This window comes from Triturus cristatus, chromosome 4_2, assembly GCF_964204655.1.
Source record: "Triturus cristatus chromosome 4_2, aTriCri1.1, whole genome shotgun sequence".
Taxonomy (NCBI): domain Eukaryota; kingdom Metazoa; phylum Chordata; class Amphibia; order Caudata; family Salamandridae; genus Triturus; species Triturus cristatus.
This window is the reverse complement of record NC_140586.1, coordinates 620481258-620494459: the sequence shown is the minus strand read 5'-3', so window position 1 is coordinate 620494459 and position 13202 is coordinate 620481258. Positions and strand designations below refer to the sequence as shown.

Genomic DNA, 13202 nt, shown 5'->3' with positions numbered 1-13202 from the left:
GCGTGTCTCCGAGCATCGGAAATGCGCACGCGCGCGCAGGGGATTGTGGGATCGAGCCGCTGTGCAGCGAGGCTGGTGCTGCAGCTTGTTCGTTGGCTGATGGCGGCCGGGCTCTGGTGTCCTCAGTGACGGTCTTCAGCCGAGGCCTCGGCGCAGACTCCACGCGGCAGCAGCTGCGCCCGCTACTAATCGCTCTTTTGTATTTGATGTGTTAAAGCAGGAGACGCGCCATGAGTTCCGACGTGATCCAGGTCACCAATGTGTCCCCCAGCGCCAGCTCCGAGCAGATGCTGACCCTCTTTGGGTTCCTGGGACAGATCGAGGAGTTGTGGCTCTTCCCTCCGGAGTAAGTGGACCCGGTTGGGCAGCGGGGAGCAGAGCTCAGCTCTATGTACACGGCCGGGATCTTAGTGTGGGAACCGAGCAGGCCGCTCCGGGCCTCTGCACGGCGAATTATTATGATGTATCTGAGGCCCCTTGATGGCGCCTAATCCATTCTCTCTATATGGGCAGAAACGGATTTTCTGTGGCGCGCTGTTTTCTAGGGTACATTGCCTTTACCATAGCAACGTCACCATCACGTTCAATGGAGAAAGCGAATTGAGGTTTAAGTATTAATTTGGGTTGCCATGTGTTATGTTTTTAGGGGGGGGCTATCAGCGCGCCTGGGTAATGATGCATAATAAGGCTTGCACCGTCAGATGTGAACTGCGTGCTTACTAGATTCTCAAATGAGCCTTTGTGGATGTTTTGTGAATTTTCTGTTGTGTACATTCCAATATGTGCCTGCTCTGACCCTGTTTTGGTAGATTGTGACCGCGTGCTTAGCATCTAAAACGGGCCTTTGGATGTTTTGTGAATTTGCTGTTGTGTACATTACAGTGTGTGCCTGCTCAAACCCTGTTTGGGTAGATTTTGACCGAGTGTCTGCTTTTAGGCCCACCTCTCGGCAGTATCCCCCTTCTCTTGGAATAGTCTCGTGTCAGCCCTGTGTATTTATGGGAAATCTATTTTTGGGGTTGACCTTGTAAGACAGTACTGGATGGTGTAATATATCCCCGCAGTTGTATGTGGCATCGAACAAAGAAACAAGTGATCATTTACTTAACCTATATGTTTACGTGTTCTTATTTGGTAGGACTATAGTTTACGATCTTTTTTTATTTTCAATAGTGTTTATGGACTCCGCTTTTTCAGTGGGCTGAAAAGTGCCGTTTACTAATTATTTTACATTTATTCTGTATAGCCTCGAGATCAAAGGGGTTCGGGTTGGGGGAGGCAAACTTTATCCGTAATGTGGATATTTTCTGGAAGGATGACCTTTGAATTACTTTATTGATCTTCGTCTCGACAGGTGTGAAAAGTTACACTTAAAGCAAGCTTGGGTGAAATGTACAACCCCTCTCCGGTAGCTACATGTGAAGGCCATGTTAAGGTTCGGTATGTGTGGTCTTGTGCTATGGAAGGCAGATGTTTAGAAAAAAACTGGCACCCAGACTTTGACAGTTTTGTGAGCCCTCTGAATTTAGATGAGCTGCTGTCGGCGAAAGACTTAAAAGTGGGGACGTTTTAACTGTGTGTGGAAAGGTTTGGTTTGAGTAGTGTGCAGTGATTTTGAAAAAAAACATGTTTTAAGTGTTTTATTTTTATTAATGCATTTTTGGGTGCAAGAATGTGTATTAAGTGTACTATAATTGTCTGTGTGTGTTTAGTCTATATGTATGCTACTTGTTATTGAGTACTCATGTATGTTGGGAGATAACAGTAATACACCCACCTCCTTATCCACCCATGCTAGTATTTTACAAGCGATCCTGGCATATTATTCCTCAGTCTGGGCAGTAGTAATTATTTCATGTATTGCACTCTGCGCCAGGTCTGCTTGCCTATCAGAGATGATCTTGACTTGTTTCCGAAGTGCTGCAAAGTTAGGTTATTTATTGTATTTGTATAGCGCATCAAAGCACTTTTTCGACGGATAGCACGCTACTTCAGAACCCATAAAGGTTTAGTGGTGAAATAGTATAGTGAAATATGAAAGTAATTTGGATGGTGGATATGTTAGTCAGTTATTTGGATGGTAAGGATAGCGGAGGGATGGAAGAAGTGAAAAGGTTTGCATTTATGTAGCGCATGCTACCCCTGCTGAGATGTTTAAGCGCTTTTTGGGGGAGTAGCACGCTACTCCAGAACCCATAAAGGATTAGTGGTGAATTAGTATAGTGAAATATGAAATTAATTTGGATTGAAAGGATAGTGGAGGGAGGGAAGGATTTAGACATATTTTTTGGGGGGTTTGTTTTGGAGGCCTTAGCAGTAGGAGGAGGCTTGGGATGAGTAAATGGGATGTGGAGGGGCTAAAGTCAAAGGGAAGGGTTTGGAAAGGCTTGTTTGGGGGGGTTGTGATAGTAGAAGAGGTATGAGATGATGCAAGGAGAGGTAGAGTAGGGAAGAGAAGAAAGGGTTATTTTGGGGATCATAGTAGTGGTATGGGGTTTGGGATGAATGAGAGAGTGGAGATAGATGATATATTGATAGAGGTATAAGGTATAATATATATCATTATTTTTAGGTAATTCAATAGTGAATCAATTGTAGATATGGTAAAAGATGTACTTATTTATGCAGTCACTAATATACATGTTAAAGACATAAAATAATGTAACTATCAGTAATATGTATATTTGTTTCGCAGAACTAATATCTATTTTTTAAATAAAATTATTCTATACGTTTATACAAAGCAAAACACATATGTACATATCTATAGTGCAAATGAATGCTTATATATAGAGAGATATGTTGTATATTTCTGTTTGCGTGTGGTGCTTATGTGGGGGAGAGCCAATTTTGAGTAGTTTTCTGAAGATAAGGCGGGTATCTGTGGATCCTATGTTGGGGGCACAGAGTTGCATAGTTTGGCTGCTTGAACAGAGAAGGATGTGCCACCCATGGTTTTTTTCTTGTATCTTGGGATTTTGAGGCAAGGAGCCACTCCAGAGCAGAGGTTCCTATGTTGAATATGTTTAGTGATTTTATTCTTGACGAAGAGCGGTCCAGTTCCATGTATTTTTTTTTTTTTAGGTCATACAAAGCAGCTTGTCATGTTAAAGAAAAAAATGTTAAGATCGGGGAAACACAGGATTAAAGTAAACATAATGTCTAAGCTGGTTACGTATTGAATAAGAAAGCCTCTTGTACATTTTTACATGTGTTGGATGTGGGCCATCTCCATGCACTTTGCAGTGCATTGCTAGCAAACTACTAAAAATAGCTGAAGGTTTCAGGCTATTTTTATATGTAATTTCATTGTTAAAAGACAAGTGATGAAATACACAACATTTGATTGTTTGCTGCTTAGTTTTTGCAGTTTTTTACCATTCTAATTGAATTACAATTTTTAAAATAAGATAACCTTTGTAGAGCGCACTAAACCCGAAGGTGTCAAGGCGCTAAGCAGACACAGTAGGAAAGAGAAAGCGCAGCCTCCAATTAAGAAGGAGATAACCGAGTTTCCTGAAAATAGGAAGAGAGCTAGCATTGACTATAGCTGGGGGGGGAGATTTCCAAAGATTGGCAGCGGCCATTAAGAAAGCGCGGACGCCCCACCTGGATTTACAAAATCTGGTCACCACAAGTTTAGACTGTGTGGATGATCTCAAGGTCCTCCCTGGGGTATATGGTGGATCAGAGATTTGAGTTGGGACAGACCCTTGAAATGTACTGCCTTGTACACTGTAGTGAGGGCCTCAAATAAGATGTGTTCCTTAACAGGGAGCCAGTGTAATGACCGGATGCTTTCTCTAGCAGATTGATGTTTAGGAATATTGAAGATCAATCTTGCTGTTGCATTCTTAACCATCTGGAGTCTGTTCAGAGATGCAGCGGTGATATTGAGATAGAGAGCATTGCAAAAATCCCGCCGAGAAGTAATCAAGGCGATGATAGAGGACCGGTGCAGTTCTGGAGGGATGAGTGGAAGGGCCTTTCTGAGGGTTCTTAAGATATAAAAGCATGTGCTAGCTGTGCAATTGACCTGGGCATCAAAAGACAGATCCTCATCAAAAATTACCCCTATGATTTTAGCCATTTTTACAGTGACAGGACTGCATTTTGTAGGCCACCATGCCTTAGACGAGACGGACTTCTGAGGTCTAAAAATAAGTACCTTGGTCTTATCCGTGTTAATCTTTAAAGAATTGCTCTTCATCCAGCCAATAATGTTTAACATAACACGCATTAAACTTTTCTGAGACTATCTGCAGGTTGTTGGTGACCAAGATAATGATTTGGCTGTCATCCGCGTAGGAGAGCACCTGAAATCCATATGATCTTACCAGTTCAGCTAGAGGGGTAACATAAAGATTAACAAGCATTTGCAATGCAATAGGTCTCGCATTAATGAAGTTTGAGCTATTGGCATTGCTAAATATTGCAACACCAATTGCAACAAAAGTCTATAAATTGTAGGCCAAAAAAAGTGTATTTATTTTTGTAGCAATGGTGGCATGCAGCGCTTTAGATGAATATGTTTAAAAGTAAAGTGCACCATACTGCGATTGCTACAATAGTTAATTGTGGATGCGTTAGCAATTGATCTGTGCACTGATGGCTGGTGGTGTGTGTGCCTGTAGAAATTTTGCACTGATGGCTGGTGGTGTGTGTGCCTGGTGGAAGCGTGCACTGACGGCTGGTGGTGTGAGTGCCTGGTGGAAGCGTGCACTGGTGTCTGGTGGTGTTTGTGCTGTAGAAACTGTGCACTGATGGCTGGTGGTGTGTGTGCCTGGTGAAAGCGTACACTGACGTATGGTGGTGTGTGCCTGGTGAAAGCGTGCACTGACAGCAGGTGGTGTGTGCCTGGTGAAAGCGTGCACTGATGGCAGGTGGTGTGTGCCTGGTGAAAGCGTGCACTGGCGGCTGATGGTGTTTGTGCCTGGTGAAAGCGTGAACTGACGGTGTGGTTGTGTGTGTGGTTGTATGTGGTTTTGTTTGTGTGGGTGTGGTTGGGTGTGTGGTTGGGAAGCGGGGACTATCAGTTGTGTGATATCTATCATTGCACCTATAAAAGGAGTGTGGAGTTACTACCTCGGGCGGTGTAAAGCCATGGGAACTGTCACGAGACCCTCTATATCATTCCAAAGAGTCCGCTCCCCCGCCTGGAATGCGCTCCCGCGCCAAGCTCCGCCGGGCTGCTCTTGTTCCAACTTTGCTGGTCAATCTCCGGATAAACGCCTCCAGTCGATGACACATGCCTTGAATGAGGCTTTCTGCGGGCTCTGCGTCAGCTGCCAGGGAATTAAAGTGCATTTTCGTATCGTGGACAAAGCGTGAACACAACATCGAGGCTCTGACTGACTGATTTCCGATGGCGAGAGAACCATGGCACCTGTCAGCTACAGGCAGAACTCAGTTACTCATTCCCCGCACTGAGCAGGCGGCCGGGGCGATTGGGAGGCACCCCAGACCCCGAAGCACCCCAGCGCCCCCTCACTTCTCTGCATGCATCCTTTCTGCAAATCGCGTACCTTTTAGAGCTCGCTTTCCAAATTTGAGTCTGGCTGAGAAACACGTTAGCACTTAGAGTAATAACGCAAATGAGAGAGCAAATAGATGTACTTGCAAAGACAATAGCTACTTTTGTGCATCACGCATGTGACATGTCACACTTTTGGCTTCATGGAGCAAAGACGATTTATTTGGAATTATGGCTCCTTATGCGCTTGACATACTGAAAGACAGTAGCAAAACCCTGGCAATAAAAGCCATGCATCACTCGTGTGTTCATGATTGCAGGCAGGCACAGGAAGCTTCAAGTACGCACACGTTTTAGAATTTGTATCGAGAGACGTGGAAGAACTGTACTACATACACCCACCGATAAGTGACCGTATAAGATTTGTGTGGTGTAATAATAAGTATGGCTGGCTGGCGTCGGACGTATGTTTGATGTTGGAAAAGAGCGAGCACGTGGTCTTCTGCCTCTGGAAAGCTGGCCACCCTTCAGAGGGCGCCACTTTTATTTGAAACCTACGAATGACTGTGAGTCTCAGAGCTGCAAGTGGGCCCCATCATTTTGTGTTACGTCACTGGGTGGAAACTTGGCAACAATATACTTTTTCTATAGTGTCTTACACTGCATTTCCGTCTTTTCTAAGCATGGTAAAAAATAGATCTTATTGTTACCCAAGTAACGGCACTATAAACATGTGCAGGCCTCAGGAAGATGAAGCGGCCTTGGTGGCACGTCATATTTCACCAGCGAGTGTTCATCTCGCTATTCTGGAAGTTGTTGTGTTCTATAGTAATTAAAACAATATGAATCATCCCTGTTCAGTAGGGCATGAAGGGATTTATGTTACATTTTCATTCAATCTTTGGCCTCTGTTCTGTAAATGAGTGATAGCAACGTATTGGCTCGAGTAGTGCTTAATTTGTAAAATAAGTAAGGCCGGGGCTCAAAGGTTTGGTTACAAGACTGTGACTAGCGCAAAGACGAGACCTATTACGGTGTAAACAGTGTGAGCCAAACTGGTGTAAACAGAGGAAAGGCAGAGGAAAATGGCGATCGTGGAAACGCCAGAATAGTACGAGAAGCAAGGGAGCAGCGAGGGAAATCCGACTGCTGATGAGCAGGGCAGGGGCAGAAGGTAGAAATGATGAAGAGCAGAGCCTACCGGGGCGGCAGGTGGGTGAAAGTTCTTAACGCAAAAAACTGCAGAGCGAAAAGAGCGACGTATGTCCGAAAGAATTAGGGAGAGCACAGGATGCCGACATTAAGGAAGCTAGATAGGGAAATAGAGGGAGGGAATGAAAAACAGAAATAACACAGCAAAGCATACAACATGCACGTGTAAGAAAAGGAGGACGTACAGAGAAAACTGAAAGAAATACGTTTTTTGGCTAACTCTTCGCACACGTCCAAATAAAATGCACGTTATGCCTGCTAGCATTCGAAGAAGGTAATGAATCATGGTTGAGTTGCGCTCATATATTTGTTTCTAATTTGAGTTGGTCCTTTGGAAAAACAAGCCCGGCGGAGAGTGGCGCGCGGGCGCTTGGTGGGGGAGCGCATTCCAGGCGGGGGAGTGGACCCTTTGAAGTACGATGCCAAACGGATTGCATGGCGGCACGATGTGCCCGATTGTGCGCGTGCTAGCCATGAAATCTGCTTTTTGGGAGTACTTTTACAACCCCCTTACAATAGTCTCGCTTTCGCTTACGCGATAGCAAGGCGAGACCTAAAAATGGTAGGGATGAGCGAAAAGCCCTGGGGGGCAGTGACAAAAAAGATAAGTATTTATTTGTATATACAGTTCGGGAAAGGCAGGCCATAAACTCCTATTTATGCTACCATGCACATTTTTGTTTCGTGTAATTTTTATAGAGCAACACCGCTCTTATCACCTCAGTTGAATACTAATTCCATATATTCAGTAACTACTTCGAAAAGTAAAAATTCTAAAGTTAGAGTATTCCAAAATCTGCTTTTCATTGTGCCAGGTACCCTGTTACGGAACTAGCACATGTTGAAACTGCATAGCAAACTTTGTCATTCTGACCGGTGTCCCATATAAATACCAAGTACGCATGCTCTTGTATAAAACTTATTTTAAAGTCTAATTTTCATGTAGGCTTCTTCATAAAATAATATCCAACTTTCTTTCTTTAGTCTGAAATTCCAATACCGCACTCCATTTTGACCACCATCGGGTGAATCCTAAAGGGGTAAGAGTTTGAAGTTTTGTTGCAGTTTGGAGTCACAAGAAGGCTTACTAGGTAAAATTGATACAAATTTTACATGGTTCATGTTAATGCAATTTTGCCATTTCAGAAACCTGAAAGAACATATATTAGAACATTGGAATGTGGAGCACTCCATTGAAGACAAGGGAGTGCTCCGTGCTGGTAAAGGCCTGCAAAGCAACATTCCAATGTTTTCAAAAAGGCCTCTCGGATCCCGAGGGGATTTAAACCCCCTCGGGCTCCGAGAGGCCTTTGTTTTATTTGTTAGGACATGCTGCCCTCTAGTTGCAGAATGTTCTAATAGCCTTATAGCCCTTGGTAGCTGGGCTATACCGGCTATTAAATTCCCGCTCCCTTGTTAAAGGCCCTCCTCTTCGGCTCGGGCCTTTAAGGCTGGAGTAGGCCTTTTATAGCCCACTACGGCGGGCTATAAGACTATAGTATTTCCACTTGATTGAATAACGGCCATTTTATCATCATCTTCAGTACAGTGAGACATCGTACTTGAGTAATCAATTCCCAGACTTCCAATTTATTGTTGGAAGTCTGGGAATAGAGTAAAAAATAAAAACAAAGGCTATCTTAAACGCTTGCCCTACTTGACTTTTGCAATGTCTAATATCTTTCTCACTGTGACCTATTATTTCTCCGCACCAGAACATTTGAGCAAGAAGTGCAGTACGTTTATGCAGTATCATGGTGAAAGACATTGACGTTTTGGATGAACTCAGAAAGGTGATGGGTTATGCTGATGATGGATTTTGAATGATGACAATCTATACATGTATTATATATACCTATAGACAAGGACTGGTTCAGTGTGAAATTGTTAGGTTAGTTCCTGAAATAAGGCATTTTTTGCGAGCATTTTTGAATGACGAGAGGAGGGAGAGAACATGCAGTTTAATTAGAAGACAAGGACTGGTTCAGTGTGAAATTGTTAGGTTAGTTCCTGAAAGAAGGTATTTTTTGAGAGCATCTTTGAATGATGAGAGGAGGGAGAGAAAATGCAGTGTAATTAGAAGAGAGTTTCAGCATAGTGGATTCAGTAAATAAAAGGGTAGAACTTTCAAAGCTATTGATAGAGATTTGGATATGGCTAAGATGTAGAAAAGTTTAAGTTCCCATTGGAGATTGATATTTGCAGAAGGACTGGGAGGTAGTTTGGGGGAAGGGCAATTTATTCATTTAAATACCATGATTAATTACTGGTAAAGACATCTGTTTTTTGCTGAGCCAATTAATTGACTAAATTGAAAGCAGTGTCCGAGAACATTCTAAAGGGTCTTTGTGGTAACATTTATAACCAGTGGGCTAAAACACTAAAGGGGTACCTTAGATTCTGCTATAACACTGTCACGTTTTGTCAGACCTAGTGAGGAGATCAATTTGAAATCTGTGTGAAATTAAATTATGGGATAGATTTTCAGAATATTCAATAGTTGACACTCTGCAGCTACAAGTGTGTTAGTTGCAATTTTTTCCATGCGAGCTGAGGTTTTGTGTGTATCCTGAGGTTGTGGTAAGTTTTCCACTCATATAGAAGTTGATGCACTTGAATGGCTTTTTAGGTCTCGCCTAGCAGCGCGCATAGGCAAAATACCTTTAGCAATCGCTTCGGTTTTTGTCTTCAAAGCTTGCACGCGTTCCATTGCTTTCAATGGCAATGCGTGCATGTTTGGAGTTTCCCTTGCGGGAGCGAGCTTGACACCATGTGTTTGTAATTAACTTACAAACACATGGTGCCCCTGTTCGCTCCCGCAAGGGAAACGCTCAGCGAGTCTTTTTTTTTTTTTTTACTCTGAATTGAATTTTTTTTTTGGGAAACTGAGCGCGGCACCGCTTCGCGGACACCGTGCCCGGTTTGATATATTTCTTAACTTTAGCACTGAGCGCAGCGCCCACTTCAAGGACACTGCGCTCAGTGTTAGAATTAAGAAATATATAAAGAAGCCGAGCACAGTGTCCATGAAGCGGCGCCGCGCTCAGTTTTAAACTTCAGCCTTTGCAATGCAATCGGACCGATTACATTGCAAATGCTGTTTTAATCGTGGCTGGCACGGAAAGGGCATGGGGGCGGCTGCACTGGGGGTCATTATGGAAGCAGTATTTGTCATTAATGGCAAGTGCCTTCCAGTGCGGGGGGGGGGAGGCTGTGGGTGAAATACCTGTAAACTGGTATTTATGGAAGATGATGAAGCCTTGCGGCCAATGCTGCCGATTTTGCAACCAGGTTGGAGTCACAGCGTCGGCTCAACACCGCATGATTCTGGGCAAATTGCTCAATCTCTCCACGCCAGAAATAAAATGAATGCGACCTTCTGTAATGTAACGGAAATATATATCACTGGAATGTCAGAGAAAGCAATTAGCCTCTCAGAATTGGAGCGGCGAGAAAGCTGCACATTTAATACGGAATATTGAAGCACGCAGTTTTCTATTTGCCTGTTGTTGCGCGCGGGATGGGGTAGTACCTTTGCGGCACGTGGGAAAAATAATCCATGAATGTTGTAGGACACGTGTCAGAAGTTCGAGGCACTGAAAGGGAAACCCCACTCGGGCGCAGAAAACATCTTTGAATTGTTCGCAACTTTGAATGTTCATTGCGCGTGAACCTTGCAAGGGGAACCGCGCAGCACTTACAGGTAAATGTCTTTGACCTAAGTGCATTTTCCACGTCTTGGCCTGCCTTGGAAAATGTGGCCGGTTTAGTCTAAATGCTGGTAATGTAGGTTTCCACCAAAAGCAACTATTTTATTTGTATAGGTCTTCATGCGCCTAAAGGCAAAACCTATTGACTATGCCAATGCTTGTTTATGGAGGCAGCAGAGCACCACAGGGGTGTTTTTACTCCCTCTTCAGAGTTTGAGGTGGCTTTCATTGGATATTCACTTAACATTCTAATTGTGCAGCATCACATTTCAACATTGGACTTGGTTTGCACATAGCAAAACACACTTTATGAGAAACCATCTTGGTGCCGTGCATATTACACAGAACTGTAGAAACCCTAGCATAAACAAGGTATTTTTTAGGTCTCGCCTGACCCAGCGCATGCGCTGGTCTGGAGAGACTTATTGAGAGGGCTACAAAAAGTGCTACCAAGCCAGCCTAGGGTTACAGTGCATGTGCACGGGCGCGCGCGCCACTTTTACCGCGATTACTTTCACTTTAGCGACCGCACGGCCGCTTTGATGTTTGGTCACTTTCACTTTTGCGTTTGATCGCGATCACTTTCACTTTTGCGGCCGCTTGGCATAGCCAATAGGTCTCGCTTTTGGGACCTTGTAAGTGTTTAGTTATGCAACTGTTGCATGGCTAAACACTTATAAGGTCCCAAAGGCGAGACCTATTGGCTATGCCAATGCTTGTTTCTACATCTGTTAGGCTCAGGAAATTCACTGATGTGTAGCAGAACAGTCTCACCCTTGAAGGCCAGCCTAAGGACTTCACTGTAACTAAAAAGTTGATTTTCATTGACCCGCAAATGATTTTGTTAACTGGCGAGTAGTACACTGCTGTATTCCACTAGGTATTATCAGTGTAAGGTAATCAGGCGCCTTACTTAAATGTGATCTATGGCGTCCATGGGAGTGCTGTATTGGTTGGCAAATCAACCGAGAATAATCATAATTATGCACTACGTGTTTTTCAATGAAGAATAATGTAGCTTCTAAATAAAACCAAACCACATTTTCAGTTCTACACATCATTTGGGGTTGCTGGCATGTTATAACATCCGATTTTAAATTGCTTGCTATTCGGGGTACAGAAAATACAAATATTGACCGTTCTATTCTACTTTTAGTGATGGTTCTGTTATTTAATCTGGCAGTATGAAAAGTAGCAATTGTCAAACTGCATAGGTTTGTGTAGTTGTGTTGGTTTCTTCATATACTTGAACAATAGCATCTCTAATGTTTTCTGCTCAGTGATAGAAATAAACCATATAGCTGTACTTAGACACAGCAAAACTATTTACACACACTGCACACCTGAAGTTCTTGTGTGACTCCAACTCCTCACACCCTCATTTTCTGCTCTGGCTTCCCTGCTGAGGTTATGCTGATGCTTTTGCAGTTCTGCTGAATGTTTCTGCACTGCTCCCTGTCAGTGGAGCAGATTAAACCATATATTTTCCCCACCCTATCATGTATATAGATGTGAACATTCAGTTTCTCATTTGATTCTGACTTACTGAACTGCTCCTTATGAAACTTTTCTTAGCCTACAATTGATGTACATCTCCATCCTATAATTAGTGAGCTTCTAGAGGAAAATTGTCGGAGACTATTCACTACCTAACATGTCTTTGTTCAGTGTTGTTAGATGAGCCTAAAACATCTACCACTAATCTTTGACAAAAAGCCCTGTAGGACCATACAATCGGCTGTTGCACAAAGCGAAGTGCCGCAACTAGACACTGGCTTTCAATAGATATGGAAACTCTAGGATTGTAAATCTTTTTTTTAAAAACTGAGAAATTGGGAGTCTGTTTTTAGCAGCCCCCACATTTGGCAGATTACTATTGACTGATGAAAATATGTAGACAAGATGAGAACTACAACTTTGTGTTTTCGCCTTTTTGCCATTTTTATCATTTAAACTATTTGTTTTAAATCGCATATTTTACATCATTTGGTTGACAATGTGTAATGACTTCTATTTCATTTTGTCATAACTATTGTATCATGGTTTTCATCCTGCACAATAAAACTTACTAATAACAGAAGTTGAATTACTGGCTACAGTTAAATATTATAGATCTGTGTTTATTTGGCAAGGTGGTGTCTGCTGATTATTAAAAATGAATTGAAGTTGGTTTGGGACCGCTACAGAAAATCCATTTTGGAGAGAAATCTAGGAAAAGCCATATGTTTTCTGTAGTGTTGCTTTCTAATGTCTGACCAAAAATCTAAGTGTGGTGGTTATAGCTTAAACTAGTGCTTAATTTATTATGTGGCTGAGCCTCAAATGCTTAATAGTAGCATATAGTCATGCAGTCCAAAACTAGATGTGTCAAAGCGACCACAGCTTGCATAATATTGTTGGGGTATTGACACATTATAGTAATGCATTAACATCTTGTGGCTGCTTAACAACGTCTCTATTGTGTGTCAAAGTAAGCTAGACTTGCTTGTCTAATATCACTTCTGACTGATTTCACTGTTTAGTAATCTGAATCATTTCACATTTATTATATTAGTACAGAAATCGGGACATCCGGGGATGAACCAGATGTGGCACAACAAGCAAAATGTCTACTGTATTCAGAAATGTTACTCCAACTTGAATTTTGCTCAAGCCACCTGCTTTAGCTTGTTCTTTACGATACACACACTCATTCATAAGAACTGCAGGTTGATGTCAAAGGATAATTCTGGCACATGAGGCATGTATACAGCTTAAAACTAAATAGTGTATGGGAAAAGGGACGTATGGGAAATACATTTGACACA

At 42.7% G+C, this 13202-nt stretch overlaps 1 protein-coding gene across 3 annotated transcripts in view; it reads left to right on the top strand.

The window, feature by feature from the left end:
• The first annotated feature begins 34 nt into the window (after positions 1 to 34).
• The window catches only part of SRSF11 (serine and arginine rich splicing factor 11), a 214799-nt gene continuing 201631 nt past the window's right edge, over positions 35 to 13202 (top strand). For all 3 annotated transcript variants that reach the window (XM_085602290.1, XM_085602289.1, XM_085602288.1), the window contains exon 1: positions 35 to 346. In XM_085602290.1, the coding sequence (XP_085458416.1) occupies positions 231 to 346 (116 nt within the window). In that variant the 5' untranslated portion in view covers positions 35 to 230. The remainder of the gene's footprint in view (positions 347 to 13202) is intronic.